Below are 22,386 nucleotides of genomic sequence, written 5' to 3' on the forward strand. Positions count from 1 at the left end.
CCATTGTTGCCACAAGCTATATAGCCACAAGCTCCAGTGGCTCAGGCCTGTAATCCTAGCTGTTTGGGAGGAGGAAACTGGGAGGATTGTGCTTTGAGGCCAGTCTGGACTAAATTCTTGCAAGGCTCTACTGCTGTAGGATAAGCTGGGTTGTAGTGGAGCGTGTCATCCTAGTTCTGGTGAGAAGTGCAAATAGACGGCTGTGGTCCAGCCTGGCCTCGGCAGGGAAGGGAGGGGTGACTCAAATGGGAGAATGCCCGGCTGATAAACTTGAAACCCTGAGTTGAAGTTCTAGCACCACCAAAAAGAGCACAGTTTTACTTAAATTTAGCCTTCAAGAAACACCCAACTAAGCATGTATGCGTACTTTGTTACTTGAATTACCTTGTTTAGAATTCAGTGGATTATAATTTTATTTACTATTTATTGTCAATGTACAGAGGGGTTGCAGTTTCATATGTAAGGCAGTGAGTACATTTCTTATCAAACTTGTTACCTTCTCCTTCGTTTTTCTCCCACTTTCCCACTTCCCCCCTCCACAGTTCCCGCTCTCCCCCCCAAGTTGTACAGTTGGTTTATAGCATATTGTCTTATAAGTACTGCTGTTCCACTGGTTCGCCTTTTACCCTTTGTCTCTCAGTTTTGGTGTTCTGCTTCCCTAGTTCCTATAAATGTACATACAGTACCCAGTGTACCGAAGTCAGTTACAGTGGGTGACATCAGGGGTAAAGCCATGGGGAAGAAAGACAAAGAATAAGGCATCATTTCACATGGTACGTTGAAAAAACAACAACAAAGACAAACCACTTATTTCCAAATCTTGTAGTTAATTTTGCTTAGCATCATCCTATGTGATCATATGCACATTGGTACTGTGCTCCTCTGCTAGATCTATGCTAGACAAGTACTAATTGTTTCCAATGAGTAAAACCATAGAGTCCATGTTTCTTTGGGTCTGGCTCACTTTACTTAGTATGATTTTTTCCCCAAGTCTTTCCATTTCCTCACGAATGGGGCTGTTTTGATCACATTCACCTGTTAATGCTTTTGAAAAAATTACAAAATAATGAGAAATAAATGTAATTTTGTGAATCAAAATCCAGTTCATGTATCTTGATTTTCTAAAGTTCTTTTCAGTATTACAGCATTTTTATAATTAAATGAAGGATTCTTGAAAAATAACTTTATAAATAAACTGTAGAACAAGTAGTTATATACATTCAGATTTAAAGACCCAATTAAACTACTTTGTTCCAGTACAGAGATTTCACATTACACCTTGGGAAACTTCTATCTCAGCAGACACTTAGAAAAAAATAATTTTAGTGAATTTGTTAAAGTCATTTTTATTTTTACGAAACTAAAAAAGTAAGAATCCTTTAAAAATCCTTTTTAAAGTTTACTTATTAATTAAGATAATCAGTTACTATAGTTCTGTTTGCTGTTGAGTTATATCTCATGAAAATACTGTGTATTTACCAAGTCAGTTATACAGATATACCACAATTTCAGTGAAACTAATAGGACTTGGATTAACTATCGTGGGTTAGTTATAAATACACAGGATATTTTTGTTAGAAATAATACAAACAAATGGTACCATTTCAGGGACTAGTATTATGGGCAGAAATATTTTGAATTTTTTCTTGTGTTGATAGTTAAAGTAATGCCTGCCTTTTTTTCAGCTTCAGAGATAAGTTTTTTAAAAGACTTTCTGTATTCTGTTGGTTATTATTTACAAATTGAAGTCATAGGTGGTATTGTGACTTTTAAATCAAACTGGAATCATTAAGTTAAGCTAATATACCCATTACCTCCAATAGTTCAAAGATTTTGTGATGTAAACATTAGAGTTTCACTTTCTTAGTGGTACAAAAATGATTAATGCTCAATTATTTGCCATATGCAACCATATTCAGTACAGCTGATCTAAAAACAAATCAACTTCATTTCCCTTGTATGAGACTTGTTCATTTTGAACCTCATCTTTACCCTATCCTGTGCTCCAACCTATGGAAACCACAATTTTCCTCTGCCTCTTAATTCAGCTGTTTCCTTTCCTACATGTAAGCAGTGTGCACATATTTGTCCTTCGGTGCTTAGTTTATTTCACTTTGCATAATGTATCCTAGTTCCACCCAAATTGTTGCAAGTTACAGAATTTCATCTTTTTTTGAAATCTGAATAAATATTTGTGAACATATACTGTTAAAAATCTATTCATCCCTTTATGGGCTTAGATTAATACCAAAACTTACCTATTGTGAATAGTGATACAATGAACAGGAGATTGCATGATTGAAATTGCTTATTGGCAACCATTATTTATGAATGGGCATTCCAAGAAAGCAAACTATCTTAGGTCCATGTAATAGTCATCTAAGCTAGATTAGTTAAAACAAAACAAAACGGGGCGGGGGAGAGGAGGTGTTTAATCTACTCTTATAACTAGATATACCTAGAAGTTCAAGCTATAGCATTAGGATTTCTTTTTTGTGAGCTATGCCATTTATATGTTGTACTGCATGTCAGACAGGAGGAAGGATTGTCCTATCGTGTGGGATGACAGACTGAAAGGTAACTGGCACAGCACTTAGAACCTGACTAAGTTCTTTTTGTAGTTTGGAATTATTTGTTGATACTAGAAATAGATATTGTAACCATCACATTCCTTTATTTAAATTCAATGATTTTCTATTCTTTTAAGTCTTAGGATTTTCTTTTAGGTCTTCCAGTTTCTGATTCCATTCTAATAAATAAAATCTTGACTGAGGACTTGAGGCTCAAAATGGTCCCAGTTTCTAGTTTCACTAACAAAAGGAGCTCGGAACAGGTAAGAGGATTATTAGTGTATTTACAGTATGTGAATACTAAATAGTAAGACCATTCAGGAGACTTTGTAGATAAAGTTGGAAATTTACAGCATTTCCAAAAATGAAATGTTCTCATTATGGTCTCCTTGTGTAACACACATAAAACAAACAAAATGAATACTCCTGCTTCCAGAAGTAATTAAAGAAGCAGATAAAACAAAAATTAGGAAGTAAAATTTTTTGAGATATTTGGCTTTCAACTTTTTTTTGCCAGTCCTTGGGCTTGGACTCAGGGCCTGAGCACTGTCCTTGGCTTCTTTTTGCTCAAGGCTAGCACTCTACCGCTTGAGCCACAGCGCCACTTCCGGCTTTTTCTGTTTACGTGGTACTGAGGAGTTGAACCCAGTGCTTCATGTACGGGAGGCAAACAGTCTCCCACTAGGCCACATTCCCAGCCTGGCTTTCAACCTTTTAAGTGATCTTTGAAATGTAGCCTTTAACTTTGCAACAATCAGCTGTCATTAAAATCAATTTATCTTTGCTAAATTAATGGCCTGTGTTTCTGTCCTATTGAAAAAAATGTAAAATGTGATTTTATATTATTTTAGTTTCTATGTATGGGTAAATAAATGAAATGATTGTCTGGTGCATTACTTGTCGTAATAAAATACACATGAATTCTGCTTCCAGTTCAAGTGTGGTAAGTCACAAGACTACCATTCCTACCTGACACAAAAATGTGACCAACTACAAAACAGTATTCCCAAGTTTACCACAGAGCTAACAAAAGAAAGAAAACTATATGAACCCAAGTCTAAAAAATGATAAGCCTTAATAGGGAAAATAGACCCCTGATTGCTTCCATTCTTGGTCTGAGCAGATGAATCTGGACATGTTTTTGGCAGACTTGTGGTATAGTGTGTGGGCTTGAGATGCAGATGAGAAGGCGCCCACCAGCCCTTATTCAAGCATTTCACTGAATGAAGCAGGAGATCAGAAAGGATACTTGAGGGAGCGGTTTCCAATGGGATGCTTCCTACACTGAAAGGATGAATGGTACGCACAGCCTCTGGGGCCAGTGCATGCAGGCAGAACTGAGCCTTCTGGGCCTTCACCTACGAAAGAAGAGAAATGGTTTTTCCCGGGACTGATGCTCTGTAGGGTATTCTAGGTCTTGTAGAACATGGGTGATGACCCAAAAAGCTAGGGAGTGGATATTAGAGCTGAAAAATGCCTTCTTTGTAAAGTGAATTAGGATAGTAATGGATACAAACGAAAACCACAACGATCCAATGTACTACTGCTCTAACTTCAGCAGCCTCACAGAGATAGAAATTGCCGTGTATTTTTCTTGAGATAAGTATTATTGAATTCAGACTCATTTGTTCTTTCATGTAAACCTTATGGTATGTGATGACACAATGAAAAGTAAGACATGTAACTTATGTTCATTGACATAGACCCAGAAATAGTCCAGATTATGGAACTATGAGATGATATATTTCAAATTCCTATTACAAAAATGATAGCTTTTGTATGGCTGTGCGAAGCATCTTAGAAAAGCAACTCAAAGGCCAAAAGATTCATGTTGACTCGTAGTTTCATAAGTGACAGTCCCTAATAGCAGGAAGTTTGTAACAGAGGAGAGTGTTTCAAGGTGGCAGCTAGGAGTAGAGAAAGACAGTACAGTCAGGGACACACCCCCAGTGATCTACTTCTACTTCTGACTTCTTACCATCTCCCATAGTGCTATGACATTATGAACTCATCAGGGAATTAATTAACTCATTAAGTCAGAGCCCTCACGACCTCTAGGAAGGTCATCCCAGCACGCCCATATGTTGGTTTATTAATTTCCAATGGGATTTTTAATCCAACCAAGTAGACCATTAAGAAAAAAAAATCAGTGAGATCTAACTAAAAGATGTCCGTCTAAAAGACCAACAGTGTATAATTAAAAAGATGATTGAGGCGCGCAGTTCCAGCTCCCTAGTCTGAGCCAGGACCCTGGCCGGTCAGTATACTTTTTACTTCCCCAATAAATCCATCTTTTTACTTGAAAAAAAAAAGATGATTGATTTCTACAAAAATGTGGTTGGAATAAAAAAGATATTGCCAGAAGTGGAAAATACAACCTCAGAGAAATTAATTATATGGGTTTATTAGTAAATCAGTTGAACAAAGAAAAGATCAGCAAGAATAAAAATGTGAAAAAATTTAGAATATTTATAAGTTTTAACTATCTTAGCAATGTGTGTGTGTAAGATTATGTTTGTTCATATTGATGAGAAAATAACTAGGAGAAGAAAGATACATAAGAAAATAACAATAGGAGTATATCTGATTACTGATCAGAAAAAAATAGAGGACAGAAGATAATGTGCTGAAAGGAAAAATAACCTCATCAACCTTGAGTTTGCTATCCAGTGAACATATAATTAAAAATGAATGCAATACATATTTCAGAGTCAAAAGTATATACACATTATCAAAAAACAAAGCAAAACAAGTGTAAGCGTTGGAAAGGATTGGGGAAATTCTATGCCTTCCTTATACATTGCTTGTGGCAATGTACCAGGGCACAGCCACTCTGGGAAACACTGGTGTTCATAAAGAAATGGAACATGGAATTGCAATTCCTCTCCTTGATATGGTTCTTCTTATTTTTCTGTTTTTTCCCTCAAGTATTTAAAACATCACCCTTAAGCAGTTGTAGAAAAGTTGCCATTTAACAAAGCTCTTTATGAATACATCCATCTTGATCAACATCACCCCTTCCAACATTTGCACCTATCCCTCCTCTCTCCCACCCCCTCTCACTTTCCTTAATTTTTTAGGATATATATTGATTCTTGACTGCTTTTTTCCCCCTTTCTCCTCTTCATTTGTCCATCCCATTTCCCTTGGCACCACTCCATCCCTGTTGAGTACCACTTCTTTGTGTTTTCTTTTGCTGAACTTTGATTTTGGCTTTCTAAGGAAGATCTCCCTTGAATCTCCCATATTTTTATTAATACATTTGTGTACACTTGCATACCATCCAACATATTTACTTATGAGTTTGTGAGAGAAATCTAGCTTCCACATATAAGGGAAAACATGCATCCTTTGTCTCTTTGGGTCTGACTTCTTTCATTTGACATAATTTTTCCAGTCTTTTCATTTCTTTACAAATGGTCCAATATCAAATCAAAATAATATTGAGATTCCACTTCATCTCCCTTAGAATGGTCATGGGCAAATGAACGATAACAGATGCTGGTGAGGATACACTGTTGGTGGGAATGCAAACTTGTTCAGTCACTCTGGAAACCAGTATGAAAGTTCCTCAGAAAATTAGACATCGACCTCCCTAGGATCGCAAAGTTCAACTCTTCCAAATCGTTTGGCATTTACCCAAAAGATTACAAACTAGGACAGCCATAGCCAATAGCACAACCGTGTTTGTTGCAGCACTATTCACCATAGTCAAGGTATGGATTCAGTGGAGATGCTCCCCAGTGGACACATGGATCAGGAAAACGTGATATACACACACAGTGGCATTTTATTCATCCTAGACATATTTCTAAAAGAGTTGAAAGCAGGTATATGTTTGTACCATCCCCCTGAAGAACAGCCAATATTAATAAAATCAAAATAATTCTTTTTCAAGTATTCTTATTAACCTTAATCAGTTGTACAAGGGGATTTCATTTCAATGTGTCCATTTATGAATACAAAGCATCTTGATCAGACCTGTCCCCTTCATTATGTTCCCTCCTCTCCCTCATTCTCAAACCAGTTAATCAAGCTTCATTGTTCCATTTTCACACATGTGCATGAACTATTTTAACCATATTTCCCCTACTTCACCTTCTCCCTTTGTTTGTCCTACTCCCACTAGCATTTATACCCTGGTCAGGAGAAGTTTCAACCTCCTCACATGTATGTGTACATATACTTTAAAATTCATGTTAATTTTTAAAGGGAGCTTCACCATGGAGTCTCACACATGCACATACTGTACTTAATCAGATTAATCGTGTGTTTGTGTGCATATATACATAAGCATGTGTTTATATATATTTTCATATCTCAGCTCTTGTGAGTAGTGCTGCAATGAACATAGATGTGTAGGTGTCTGTATTATATCTTAACATCTGGGCAAAATGCCCAAGAGTGGTATTGCTGGAGTGCAAGCTAGTTTGCTTTTAGTATTTTGAGGCACCTCCATACTGATTTTCATACTGACTCCACTAGTTAACATTCCCACTAGCAGAGCATCTAAGCTTCTTTTCCTCCCTGCAGGCTCACCTTTCTGATGAGGGCATTCTGACTGAAGTGGATGGAGGAATGTCAATGTTATTCTGATTTGCATTTCTTTCATGGCCTGTAAGGATGTTGAACATTCCTTCCTGAATTTATTGGAATTTGTGCTTCTTTTGAGACGTGCCTGTTCAGTTTACTTGCACATTAATTGATTCTTTGGGAATTTAGTATATTTTTTTAAATGCTGGCTTATTGACTCCTTGGGAATTTAGTTTTTGAACTGCTTGTATATTCTAAGTATGAATCCTTTGTTGGATATTTAGCAAGGAAAAGTCTTGCATTTTTGTAGCCTGTTTTTTTCAGCCTAATGACTACTACTTTTCTGTGTAGCTATTTAGTTTGATGCAATCCCATTTGCCAATCCTTGCTCATATATATTGACATATTGGAGTTCTGTTCAGAAAATTACTGCCTCTGCCAATGGGTTCTAGTGTTTTTCCTGTTCTTTTCTATAGTTTCTTTGTTTTAGATTTTTACATAAGATCTTGATCTACTTTGAATTGATAGTACTAGAAAAGAGATGGAGGTTTAGTTTCAAGTCTCCTGCTTGTGAATCTCTAGTTTGGCTACTACCATTTATTGAATAGGCTACTTTTTCTTTAGCAACATTTTGGGATTCTTTGTGAAAAAAATGAGATGTATATAGGTGTGTGGATTCATATTTGGGTCTTTTAATCGATTCCATTGGTCCTCGGGCTGTGCAAACACTTATGTTTTCATTTCTGTGGCTTTGTAGTAAAATTTTAGATCCTCTGTTATGTGACTTCCTGCATTGCCCTCCCCCAACACCCACAGATCATTGTCTTTGAAGCCTTCCATGCTTCATATGAATTTTAGGATATTTTTTCTCTCTCTATGAGCAATGACATTGTATGATTTTTATTGGAATTTCATTAAATTTATAGATTACCTTTTGCAAGATGGCCAATTTCATTTTATTTTGCCAATTTATAGAGCATAAGATATCTTTTCATCTTCAGTTCCTTTTTTTTAAAGTTTTATAATTTTCACTGAAAAGAGTTTTTACCTCCTTAGATTTGTTTAGTTACTTCTCTTGGGACTATTGTGAATAGAATTATTTTATTGTGGATTCTTTTGGTATAGGATGCTACCATCTTTAGCAGTAATAATTCCACTTCTTTCTTTCCTACTTGGATCTCTTTTTTTCTTCCTCTTGCCTTATTCGTATGGTTAAGAATTCTAGTACTATATTGAATAAGAAAATTGTTTATTTTTTATGACTCTACTATGGTAAGACAGAGAGAGAAGAGGCAAGAAGGAAAAATAGGAGGTGACAGGGTAGGAGAGTAAAGGAGATATGAAGGGTCTTGTGAGAAAGGCATGTGTACTATACACAAAGAAGCAATGAGGTTATTTTTACTCGATCAAAATAATTTAAATATCGTAATGAGCTAGTAAGTTAGTAGAAGAGTGGATGAAGCTGATAAAAGTGCTTGATTACTAGTCATCAAATGCTAATGAAATAATATGTCTACTTTTGTTATTATGTATTACTAGCTTCATTATTCAATGAAGAAAGTCAGTAATTTACTGCTTTATTATTATCAGTTGTTGAATGGGTCAAATCCTTGTTAAGCTGAACCTTAACAAGATAGTTCTAAGTTCCATAGTTGTTTATTGAGCAAGATCCATCAGAACTTGAGTTGTTGAGGCACAAGATCATCAGGAAGGTGGTTGCTATACTTCTTGTGCTTCTTGGTAACGAATGAAAATATTTGGAAAGAGGTGGATAGGCAGAGCATTGAAGATTTTCATGACATTGAATAGAGTGTATGACACTATAATGTTAAATCCATGTTGTTATACACTTGTACAAATTCACAGAATGAACAAGAACAAGAGTGAATCTTAATGTGAACTATAGCTCTAAGTGATAATGGTATGCTAATGTAAGTTCATCATTTGTAATAAATGTTGTGTCCTGGTGGAGGATAATAGGATTGGATATGTCTGTGAAGGTAGAGCATATATGCACATCTTTCTTTTTCCAAAATTGGCTGTGAACCTGAAATTGCTCAAAAATCTAATATCTCTCTCTCCCTTCAAAGATTTATCTGTAGCCACTTGGTTCATACATTTAGGAAAAGCACTTTGGAACATGGATTGTATTTGGATGTTTTATAGAAAGGTAATAGATGATAGCCTCTTGGTTGGGTCTTGTCTATTAACATTGTTTTATTTGAGAGAAAGTGTTAAGAAACAAAAAATGATTTTTGATGATTTATAAACTAGATATTACTGAAATCTATTCTGGCACACTATAAACTTCCTTAGTATTGTTATTCCAAAATAAAATCTTATAATCATCCAAATGTTCCTTTTATATATTTGTGTTCCAATTTCACTTTTCAGAATCCGAAGATATTTGACTAAGGAAGAGGGCTGTCTTTCTTTTTAATAAATATCCTGAAAATGCAAGCATCAAAGGTTAACGAGGCAGTGAGTACTTCTGAGGTGGTTTGCCTTCAGTCAAATCAGTGGCTAAAATGAACCATTTGAAAATGGGTTTAATACTTAGAGTCCGCATCATAGTGGAGAAAGAAGCCATGTATTTTTTCAGATCAACATCTGCAAAAGATCTGCTGTTGATGGAGTCATCACCAGCATAGAATGTTTTTCTCTGAGGTTACAGTTTTTCTGTAATTTAATTCTCACAGAATTCTTACGCATTTCATGCCTGCTTTGCCTAAGAAGTCCCTAAGATGTTTGATACTCAGCTTTGTGTTGAGCATAAATATCTCTTATTTTTCTTGTTTCTTACTGCTTCCAGGCTTGAGTAAGTTCCTACAAGGCTGTATAATCGCGTTCATTGTTCCTTCTAAGAATGTTATTAGATTGAGTTCATTTACAGACGTCAGTGGGAAATAATGTTTGGTTATTGTTTTAATGACCCTTTATTAACCAGAAAAAAAAGGTGTCTCCGTAGTACCTTTCAAGATAATTTCCACTGACTCATGTTTTGCATTTTGACGATAGTTTTAAGAGAAGTTATTGGATTGTCAGCCTGGTATGGAATCTTCTCTGTGTGTGGGAGAGGGGGCTCCCATAAATTGTCAGTGCGATGAAGTTAGAAGGGAGTTGGATAATAATAACAGCATTTGTGACAGCTCTACAATTGTGGGTCCCAGTGTCATCTTGTTTACTGATGTGGAAACCGAGAGTAGGTCCCTTCTGATACGAGGCATCTCATTCTTTCTACCTTCAGGTTTCCTTTCAGATTAATGCTATCAGAACTCTTGTACGTTTTTTCATGGAAGTTGTTTGTCATTTACTATGGCAATCCGTTTGCTGGGGCTTCTGGTTTTCTCAAAGCTGCTCCCATCAGGAAATCCTTAATTATTGCCCTTTGTATTTTCTGCTGCAGTTTGGAAATTCTCGTGAATAGTTATTTCAAAACCTGATAGGTATGATTTACTTTAAGTAATTGAAGTGTTGTTTCTTAATTATGTAAAATGTTAAAAATACATAATTTAATTATCACGAAACACTCAATTGTATGTGAATGTATTTGGCTGTATAGACATGGGCATTGCATTTATGGTAATTAAAATGAAAGGTTGTTTTTTGGATTTTTTCTTTTTGTGGTACTGGGTTTGAACTGAAGTTTTCGTGTTTGCTAGACAGATGCTGTGTTGCTTGAGAGCTATGCCTCCGTCCTAGTTTTCATTTTTAATTAATCACTTAATTCTTTGCAATAAGGCATAAAGCTGTCACTTAAATGCATACACATATATACACACTTAGCACCATGGTTAGATTTTATTTAATTATATAATATAAAGGTGATGGCAAACTATTCTGAGTAGATTCTTAAACTCATCCTACATTCATTTAAAATTGGTTAACATCTGTATTTGTAGCATTTTTTCTGGGCTTCTCATCAAAATATTTTTATAGTATCAGGTATCTTTTTCTTTTCTTTTTTTTTGGCCAGTCCTGGGCCTTGGACTCAGGGGCTGAGCACTGTCCCTGGCTTCTTTTTGCTCAAGGCTAGCACTCTGCCACTTGAGCCACAGCGCCACTTCTGGCCATTTTCTGTATATGTGGTGCTGGGGAATCGAACCCAGGGCTTCATGTATACGAGGCGAGCACTCTTGCCACTAGGCCATATCCCCAGCCCATCTTTTTCTTTTTTATAGCGTTGCCTTTCCCTGCCTTTTGCTTGCTCTGATTCCTTTCACTTTTGTCCATGTTAATTCCTATGTCACCTTTATCTCATCTTTACTTGAGGCAGGTAAAATGAGTTTATCATAATCAGCCCTGGCAAGGCTACAGACATGCCTAGGCATTATTGTCTATCATAAATGAAAAGGAAAAAAAAAATTTTAGAGTAGCCATTTAAATCTTTCAAATAAAATACAACTTATCAGTGAATTCAGTTTGAAGCATTACTTTAATTTAATTGTAATTTAAACCTGCTATTGAATGGTAGAGACAGGACATTGACAAGTGAGATTCATGTTTGTTTTTGTGTGTGTGTGTGTAAATGTAGACACGAAGTGAACTGACACTGGTTAAAATGTCTTGTAAATCCCATTTGCCTTTTAACCATTTCTGTATCAAACTTATGATTTATTATCAGGAGGTGGAGATCTGAGGAGTTTGGTTTGAAGCCCATTATTAGGACAGATACATTGTAGAGGCCCCGTAGCTATAATTAAGTAGCAAGATGCTGGGAGTGGCGGTGTGGCTCAAGTGGTAGAGTTCCAGCATGAGGTCTAGAGTTCAAGCCCCAGGAACTGGCATCCCCTGTTGTTCCCCCAAAAAACAAAGAAAAGAAAAGAAAGAAAATCTCAAACATTAGTTGTAGAAAGAGCACTGCAGCCTTGTACTTTAGTCCTTGGGATTCAGTCCGAGAACTGGGTTGGGCTGCAGAACACAGACATGCTCGCATCCCTTATCCCTAGAGTCATTTGCTCTGCAGCTTGTTTTCTGAATGTATTTATATCAAGTATGCACTCGTTTATTGTGTCAACTTTTAATCATTTGTGGTAACTTATTTGCCAGTCTCTGAGGAAGGTCTGTATTGATGTATAGAGATTACACACTCTTCAGTAATTTAGTATTGTGATAAGAGAAGAAATTGAAGCCATTATTTTGTTAGGAGATTATTACTGGCTTGTCTTAAATGGTTAAGTACATGTATGTTTATGGAATAATCAGAATTATTAGCATTCAGACATTCAGAAAGAAAAATAAAGTGTGGGTGGGCAAGAGGAGAGGTAAAAGTTTCATTGCAGAAGCTAGAGTGGTTAAAAATATCCATATTTATTGCCACAAAAGCACATCCTAGCTACTGGAGACAAAGGGACAGATGTGTTCTTTGTGGACTGCTTTAGTTTTCAGCAAAATTTAGGATCAGTATTGACGGAAGATTGTGGAATTATTGTATGTGATGATCTGATCTCTTGCTCTTCTGGGTGTTTATGAACATTTGTTGTTTGTTTGTTTTTGCCAATCCTGGGGCTTGGACTCAGGGCCTGAGCACTGTCCCTGGCTTCTTTTTGCTCAAGGCTAGCACTCTGCCACTTGAGCCACAGCGCCACTTCTGGCTTTTTCTATATATATGGTGCTGAGGAATCGAACCCAGGGCTCATGCATGCTAAGCAAGCGCTCTGCCACTAAGCCGCATTCCCGGCCTTCATGAAAATTTGAAATGTAGTAATTATTGGGAAATTGACAGTGTTTCTATTACAAACCCTCCCACACTCTTTCTCATCCTTCTTCTCATCATTCATTTCTCATTCATGTTCCTTTCCTTTTCTCTTGTTTGCTATTCTCTAATTTCATTCACTTAGATTATCTCATGGATCTGAAGAATTGAAATATAAATGAATTTTTTTCAGTCATGTGGTATTCAGGAATACACATCTTAAAGGAAATAATAATGTGGGTTTATTTTTCTTGCTTATAGTTCTGCCACTACCTCCTTTCTTACCCCATCTCTATCATTGATATTACTACGATCATCTTTACCATCATGTGAATCTTTGAAAACTCACTATTTAACTTAAATTCAGACTTGAAACTTATGTTCCTTATAATTCTCCTTTTAAAATTATTTGATCATTTCTTACAACTATACTGTTATGTGAAATAATCTATACATATGGGTTCCTTGTAGTTTGTACCTCTTTTATGTGTATAGGGGTGTGTGTGTGCATGTATTTGTTAGTTTGTGTTAATATTTGGTTTTCCTTGCATTTCATTTGCATTTATTGTTTATTTATTTATTGGTTCAACAATTTATTTATTGTTATTAAATAATTTATTGTTATTATTTATTGTTTCAAATCCTGTGTGAATTTCTTTCTTTTTTTTTTCTTTCTCTCAATCAAGACTTTATTGAGGTTCCAGGAAAATAGAGTGCTGTGCATTCTTATGCACATTTGGCTGTTGTGCTTAATGTCAATACATTTTTTTTGACTATGTTTGGAAGCTAATTTGTGGATGAATACTTAAATACAAAGTGTGTGTGTGTGTGTGCATATGCATGTGTGTATGTGTTTAAGAGATAGTTTACTGTTTCTGAGTGTTTGTTTCTTAATTCCTCCAGGAAAGAAAGGAGAGGCTATCCAGATTTGAGTCTATTCGCCATTCAATTGCTGGAATAATTAGGGCTCCAAAATCTGCACTTGGCTCTTCAGCAGTAAGTAGGATTAACTCTCTGTGGTAATTAGAAAATGGTTATTGTCTAGATTTTTTTCTAATGTATATGTTTACACTTACAAATGGAAAAAATTTAACTTTGTGTACTCATAGAAACTGTACATAAATGTAGTTAATCTTTGTTTAGCAATTACATAGTAAATATAGAATACATAAGTATATACATATATATAGTAGATGAGGTCTCTTGTACAGTAGAAAGTCTGTTCTCTGCAGTGGACATCCTAAAAACCACTGTTACATGCCTAAAGTTGTTAGTGACATAGGACTGTATACTTAATGTAGTTTTTCTTGTAAGAACTTAACCATCATCAAATTTAATTGATAAGTTAGGCATGGTAAGAAATTAGCAATGACAAATAGCAGTAAACCAGAACAATTTTAGCTATATACTATAATAAAGGGTTTGTGAGCATAAATTTTCTAAATGCTGTATAGTACAGTATTTAAAGAAAGATAAACCCAGGAAAAGTGGTGACTATGATTCTGTAGACTTTCTATACTACATGAGAATGATTATGGGAGTGTTCTACATGATTTGGGACATTATTAGAATATTTTAAGCAAATTTCTATTCTAGTGAAACAACATTTTTAGACAGGCATTACTCTATATGTGTTTTTTTAATGTGTCTATGTCATTATAATTTAAAGAACAGTTTGATTATACAATTAATGTCTGTACCAGTTGATCATCAAAATCTTGGTTTGGCATGTCACAATAGTACATAAATTACTTGTTGTCTTTACTCATAGCAGTTTGGCCAAGTAGTATAAGCTGTAAAGAAGTACCTGGAGCTTTCCCCCTATTTGTTAGGTCTTATGTATTTTGAGAAGGAGGTTTTCCTCTCAAATTCATAGGTGACTAATTCCTAGGTCTTAACCTGAGTGTTAAGACTTTATGTATTATGCATGGTAACTGAAGATGCATACCAACGTATAGACTATTATAATTAAATTTTTTCTTTGGACAGTGTTTTTCAGGATGTGGCATTTCAGTGAAATAAAATGGAAGAAAAAAATTAGTTTCTATATTGGCTTTTTTTAGATAAAAAAGAATCTTGCCAAATTAGTATGGTTGCTTTATAAAACATAGAATTCATTCTTTAAGGCATACCCTTAGTGGTTCTTAGTATATTTCCTCTGTTGTGTAACCATCCCTTCTATTTGATGCCATTACATCAAGTCCTCTGAACAGATACTCTTTATATAGTAGGAGTTAGTCTCAATTCTCCCCCTCCCTCTGACAACTGCTTCCTCGTTTTTACCTAATGGCTAAGCCTATTCTGAACATTTAACATATATTGAACCATTCAACTTATGGCCATTCAAGGCTTGTTTCTTTTACTTGCTGTAATTTTTCCAGGTTCATCCATGATTTTACCACATTTTGTTATTTTGTATGATCTTGATGAAGCATGTGGCGATTCTAAGTTTAACTTTTTGAGATACTGCTAACCTGTGTACTGTGGTGGCTGCACCATTTTTATTTTTGCTAGCAATGTAGAAATGTAATTTCTCCATGTTCTGCTAGTGCTTGTTATTTTCCATTGTTTTTCATTATAGGCAACCTAATGTGAAGTGGAATGCCACTGTCGTTTTATTTGCCTTCTCTTTGTGACTAAAATGCTTAGCCTTTTCTTCATGTGATTATTGATCATTTGTATATAACTTTAGGAGACAAGTATATTCACCACATTTGGACACTTTTAGATTATTTGGTTTTCTTTGTGACATGCTAGAGATTGACACAAAGCTTTGTTCATCTAGGCAAGCACTGTAGCACTGAGCACTCTAACCTTAAACTGTAATTTTTTAAGCTGTTGAGCTGCAAAGTTTTAAAAACTATATTCAGAAATTATTCTACATATTATATATGTAATTTAGAAATGCTAATTTCTTTCATAGATTATCTTTTCACTTTCTTAATGGTGTACTTGAACACACAACAAGTGTCTAAATTTGATGAGAGCATTTTTTTTGGAGTGTGCTTTTGTTATAACTTAAAAATAATATTGTCCAATTCAGGGTTATACAGATGTTTACCTTTATTGTTTTCTATGTTGTATGGCTTTCACTCATATTTACATTTTAAAACTTCATTTAACACTGATTAAACATTTTCCTCATATATTCATATATGTGTGTACAAATCTGTGCATGTACATGCATACCTACAGTAAATTCAAACTAACAGTTTTAAATTTCAAATTCACTTAATAGTACTACTGTTGATGGGGCAGGGATAAATGTATAGAATTAGGGTATAATCTATATGAGATAGCAATATAGGTATCTTACTAGTTACTTTATTAAAAACAAAATGAAACAAAAGCACAAAACTTAAAGATATCTGATTTTTCCCAAACATTTTCTCCATCCTCAAATCCATAAACAAATTTCCAGAGTGTTAGAAGAGCTTTGTAGTTTAATACCTTTCCAGCTCAATGATTTCTTCAGTCTCTGCATTCTCCAAGTTCTAAATAAATACATGTGCACATAGCTTGTGGTGCTTTCCAATTATATAAATAGACCTATTGAGAGAGAATGTGAAAAAGTTCTTTGTAAAGATAATTATATTCAATTAAGATCAGAGGTGTGTGTATGTGTATTCTGGTATTTGCTCTTGCTCTACTTTTTTTTTTTTATTGATGGCTGGGATTTTATCACATGATTCATGCCTCCGGCCTGGCTTTTTGCTGGTTAATTAGAGATGGAGTCTCATGGACTTTTCCTTTTGGGCTGCCTTCAAACTTCCATCCTAAGAAGCTAGTATTCAGGTGCCCAGCTACCCAAAGCACTTTTCACATTGGTAAGGCTTAGAAAACACTTCCACTGTTGTTAAAAAAATTGCATTTACTTTAATTAAAAGCATTGTGATGAGTTTTTAAAAAAGGATATTTGAATATTTGACTACCTTCTTTAACAATTAAAACTATTATCAGTATTTAAGAGTTAATTTGAGCATATCAGTGTATTCTAGGAATTTGTCCATTTCTTCCAGGTTCTCAAATTTATTAGCATATAGGCTCACAAAATATTCCCTTATTGTATTCTGAATCTTGGTTCCAGTTTTGTCTCTGATCTTGTTTATTTAGGTGTGCTGTCTTTGTTTTTTGGTCAGATTTGCAAATCTTGTTAACTTTTTCAAAGAACCAACTCTTTGTTTTGTTGATTCTTCCTATGTTTTTTGTGTTTTTTTTACTCTAAGTCATTTAATTCTGATTTAATTTTAATTATTTGCTTCCATCTATTGGCTGGGGGTTTGGCTTGTTGTTCTCTTTCAAGAAGATTAAGGTGCTCCTTAAGTTGTTGAATTGTATTTCTCCAGTTTGTAGATGTAGGCACTCACTGAATGAAGTAAGCCAGACCCAAAGAAACACAGACGCTATGGTTTCCCTCAGGCCCCTCAGGCAGGACCTCTCTTTCTTCATCATGTCTTTGCTTGATAAATTGTATTACACAGATTTATTTTTTATTTATATTTTTGTCGGTTATCGGGCTTGAACTCAGGGCCTAAGCTCTGTCCCTGAGCTCTTTTTATTCAAGGCTAACTTTAAGCCACAGCACCACGTCTGGTTTTCTAGTTGTTAGTTGGATATGAGAGTCTCACAGATTTTCTTGCCCTGGCTGGCTTTGAACCATGATCCTCAGATCCCAGCCTCCTGACACAGACTTCTTTTATGTTACCATAAATATGTAACTTTGTGTTACCCATAGCTAGTAGACTGAAAGGACAAGTATTGAAGGACATGTATTGGTACTAAATGTCAGCACTGGTGCTCCAGAAGATACTTTCTTAAAACTTAAGAAAAACATTTTAGATTCATCATTTAATTTCTAATCGATCAAGATATCATTTTCTAATCTATCATTTTAACTAATATTTGTTCAGCTTGCTGATGTGATTACTGCAAGTGAGAAGCCCCTGGCGGATCAAGACTGGTACCATGGTGCGATTCCTAGGATAGAAGCACAAGAGCTGTTAAAACAGCAAGGAGACTTCTTGGTGCGAGAGAGTCATGGGAAACCCGGTGAATATGTCCTTTCTGTATATTCTGATGGACAAAGGAGACACTTTATCATACAATATGTTGATGTACGTTTCCAGCTTAGTTTATATGCATGTTTCCATATAGTTCATTGTGCTGTGATTGTGATAAAATATGAATGTTTTATTATAAATACCGACAATACTTCGAAGTTAGTTTTTAATTTTTTTCTGACTTCCTTAAATACTTGATAGCTGCCTGACATGTACATTTTAATAAGAAAACATGTATTTTAAATATTGTACATTAAAATAATTTTGCAATAAAACTTGTAACTTAAATGAAAATTAACATCATTCAGATAAATTAGAAGTAATAAGTTTGTTAAACTGTATTATATTTTTGATACTATTTCTTAACTTTTCATAGTACTCTGACCTCAGTTTGATAATCATAATTGTCTGCTTTTATATGTCCAATCTACTACTTTGGAAACTACACTGTTTCTAATAGCATGTCTTTTAAAATTTCTTTGGCAAACTCTTTAGTTTTAAAGTTATGGAAGAGAATTTGTGAGTGTAATAACCTCCCCTGTTAGCTGTTTGTGTGAACATGTTGTCATTATGGCATGAAATTAATTAGCTACAATTGATATGGAGTTTGCCTTCTATTTTTAACAAAGATGGAAAGAATCCAATGTTTCTTGCTTAAAATGGCACTGCTGAGATTTAAATTAATGTTCTTAGAAACATAAAAGAAAGAATCATTTGCAAATTATCGTTTGCTTTTAATATTGCCATTTAAACATAAAACATCCTTATAGGTTAACATTTGAAGTTTTTATTGCTTTCTGTCATTAAAATTTTGCTCCTGTCTCTGTTAAGTATGATGGAGCTTGTATTTCAGTCAGTGTTACAGGTTTTCTATTTCCCAAGTTTATTCTTGTGAGTTTTTATTATTGTGCTCTGGGAAGAGGTGAAAACTGAAGTCCTAAGTGAGATAGGTTAGGGAAGTTTTCAATTAATTTTCATTTTGTGTAAGTGAATCTTCCATTTTTCTTTCTGCAGCTGTTGCTTGAAAGGGTTCAGTACATCAAGGCATTCATTAATATCTATTTCATAGGCACCTAATATAGTCTAATTAGGGAGTTTTAGTCCATTGTTAGATTATAGATTATATGTAGATTATAGATTATATGTAGATGGGATGGTAAATATCCCAGGGTGAAAGACAATGTAATACGGGATTTTAGAGAACAGGAAAATGATTAAATCATGGAACTCTGAAAAGGACATTGATCTTGGAGTTTGTAGAGTTGGATTCCAGTGCTGGCTCTGAACTTAACACGTTATGAGGTGTAGGAAGTGTTAGGATATTTAGCAATATATTTAGTATTTAAAATTTTATTTTGTAAGATGTTAAGTGCTAGGCAAGTATAAGCATTCCCTTATTGTTTTGATAACTGAAAAAATACCATGCATGTGCTTTGAAAAAATATCACTGTACTTGGAAAGATTACTAAAAATTTACTTTTGGTTCCTGTGGGATTTGTGAAAATTAATTGATGGATGAAATTTAATTATCAATGAGAGCATTGTTTTAGGCTTAAGATATTCCTTCCCTCTTTCCTTCCTGTCGGGCTTCCTACTTTTTTGTCTTCCTCTCTTCCTCTCTCCCTGCCTGCCTCTCCCCTTTCTTCCTTCTTTCTTCTTCCCTCCATCTCTTCCTTCCATCCTTTCCAGAGTCTTATTGAGCTACCACATGTGGCACAAATAATGTTTTTATAACAAAATAAGGAGATGCAACTGTGAAATGTATAGCTTTCTTTCTCAGGGAACTTAAAATCTGAATGGAAGAAAAAAATGAAAAATTTCCTCTAAGATCTGAAACAAGACAAGGCTACTCACCTGCATCATTTACTCAACAGAGTCCTGGGAGTCTCAGCCAGGGCAATTAGGCAAGAGAAAGAGTAACCTACTCGGAAGGAGAAGATGAAATTGCCCTTGTTTAAAGATGACATGACCTGTTGCGTAGAAAATCCTAAAGACTTACTAAAAAAAAAAAAACCAACAAGAACAAAACTGTTAGAACTAGTAAATGCAAGGAAATGTTAAGATAAAACAGTCAATGTACAAAGGTAATTCAGATTTTGATGTGCTGAGTTACCTGAAAAATAAATCAAGAGAACAATCCTATATATAATATTTAAAAAGTAAGAACGTAATGAACAACTGCAAGATTTCTACAATGAAAAAAACGCCAAGAAAAAAACTGAGTGAAGAAATTGAAGATACCAGCAAATGAAAAGCAATGAAATTGAAAAAGAAAGAAATTGAAGAAGGTACCAGTAAATGAAAAGCTTATGGATTAGAAAAGGCAATATTTAATTGTCCCAAAGTGAACTCCAGATTCAGCGCAAGCCCCATCAAAATACTAAGGTTGTTCTTCACAGAATTAAGAAAAAATACTCTTGAAATTAATATGGAGCCATAGAAGACCCATATAGTTAAAACAACATTGAACAAAAAGAACAAGGCTGGATGCATCGTACAACCTAACCTAAAATGTGCTACACAGTTGTAGTAATGAAAACAGCATGAATGTGGCAGGAGGCATGGTGCACGTGGTCAAATGCCTGTCTAGCCAACAAGAGGACCTGAGTCGAAGCCCTACTACTGCCGAAGCTCCCATACTCCCACCATAAAAAGAGAGAAAAGAACTGGGAATGTGGCTTAGTGGGAGAGTTCTTGCCTAGCATGCACAAAGCCCTGGGTTCGATTCCTCAGCACCACATAAACAGAAAAAGCCGAAGTGACACTGTGGCACAAGAGGTAGAGTGCTGGCCTTGAGCAAAAGGAAGCCAAGGACAGTGCTCAGGCCCTGAGCCAGTCCAAGAGCCAGGACTGGGGGGGGAGGGGGAGAGGGAGAGAGAGAGAGAAAGAGAGAGAGAAACTGAATAATCCATGGAACACAAGCGAATGAAACAAAGAACCCAGAAATAACTATGCATTTATATTGCTAACTTATTTTTGACAAAGGAGCTAAGAACACACAGTAAGTGGTGCTGGGAAAATTGGATATCCACATGCATAAGAATGAAAATGAGATTTTTGATTCTCACCACTTAGAAAAAGCAACCCAACATGGATTAATGACTTAAATATAAATATGAAACCCACAATATTACTAGAAGAAAACAGAAGAAGAAATGCTATAGGACATTGGCTTGGAATTTTAGATATAATCCCAGGTACACAGGCAGCAAAGAAGAAAAATTGATCAATAGGACTACATCAAGCTAAAAAGCTTTTATATAGCAAAGGAATCAGTCAACAAATCAAGACGGCAGCCTGTAGAAATGAGAATATATTTGTCAAGTATACATTTATCAGAGGTGGTTATCCAGAATATATAAGGAACTATTAAATCAGAAGCAAAAAAAAAATCAGAGCAAACCAACAAAATAAGCAGGTTAACCAAATATAAAATTGGCTAAACATCTGAATAGATTTTTTTGTAAAAGCAGGCATACAAATGTCCAACAGATGTATATGGAAAAATATTCAATATCATTGATCATGCTTATCAAAATCATAATGAGATTCCACTTTACTCCACTTTGAGGTGATGGATTAATTCACTGAATGTACCAGATATGTTTAATTTTGTTCTTGTTAGTCTTTAGGCCCTTTGAATCACCTATTAAAATCACTCCATGGGTTTTAAAGGAGTCAGTAGAAGTCTAGCACTTTATTGCATGACAGGTTAATCCCAAATTTGTGGTCTTATCTTTGTGCTTTTATAATTCTCTTATGCTATTTTACTCTAGTTCAAATACTGAAGGAAAAGCAAAACTATTTTAAGATGAATAAAACTGTTATGTCATTTTATATGTCCTTGACGTACATTTGAGACTTGGGAAATTTTTTTTCACAATAAAACAAATCCATCTCAAGACCTTATGAATATCATTTCTAAGGAAATAGTAATTTTTAAGTTTGTTGAAGGCCCAGTGACAAAATGGTGGTTATTGTAAGTCTAGGGAGGAGGTTTTACAGTCCTTTGTGAATCACACACATTTATCTACTTTTAAACTGCTTGCTAATAAAAGCTCCATTACAGGAAACTTGGGGGAAGTCTGAGACAGTACCTGAAGAACAAATAAAATTTAACTAGGATAAGCCACATCAAGTCTTACTATAATCTCTAAACTTTTTAGTAATCCTTTCTTATACTGGTTTAATTATTTACATTTATAAATATTTGGTTTTATTTGATGAGGGAAAATTGTTTGTTCACTTCAGCTTGTTTCAAAAGTGATTTTTCTTCTTTCATTTTTCTTAAGCCTTTTTATTATCCTGTGGATTTCATTTTTTTAGAAGCTCTATTCCGATGTATTATTTCAATTATATATTCATTGAATCCCGGTCTCATTTTTTTGTGTATTCTGTCTGACTTCTATGCATGATAATTTATCTGGAAATGTGTATAGCAACAAAATTAGATTCTTTTATGTTTTTCATCTGTACGCATGATTGATTCTTAAGTAGCACAGTGATAACTCAGAAACAAATTCTAGAT

The 22,386-nt window shown here is 34.9% G+C and overlaps 1 protein-coding gene across 6 annotated transcripts in view; it reads left to right on the top strand.

The window, feature by feature from the left end:
- The window catches only part of Fer (FER tyrosine kinase), a 287,115-nt gene that overhangs the window by 90,527 nt on the left and 174,202 nt on the right, over positions 1–22,386 (top strand). For 5 of the 6 annotated variants that reach the window (XR_007208682.1, XM_048331545.1, XM_048331543.1 and 2 more), the window contains 2 exons: positions 13,702–13,794; positions 17,709–17,912. Coding sequence is in view for 4 of the 6 variants with exons in the window: in XM_048331545.1 (XP_048187502.1) it covers positions 13,702–13,794; positions 17,709–17,912 (297 nt within the window). In the remaining 2 variants the exon portion in view is untranslated. The remainder of the gene's footprint in view (positions 1–13,701; positions 13,795–17,708; positions 17,913–22,386) is intronic. The other variant, XR_007208683.1, reaches the window with a different exon arrangement.

The sequence above is a fragment of the Perognathus longimembris genome, chromosome 22 (genome assembly GCF_023159225.1).
Source record: "Perognathus longimembris pacificus isolate PPM17 chromosome 22, ASM2315922v1, whole genome shotgun sequence".
NCBI classification, from domain to species: Eukaryota; Metazoa; Chordata; class Mammalia; order Rodentia; family Heteromyidae; genus Perognathus; species Perognathus longimembris.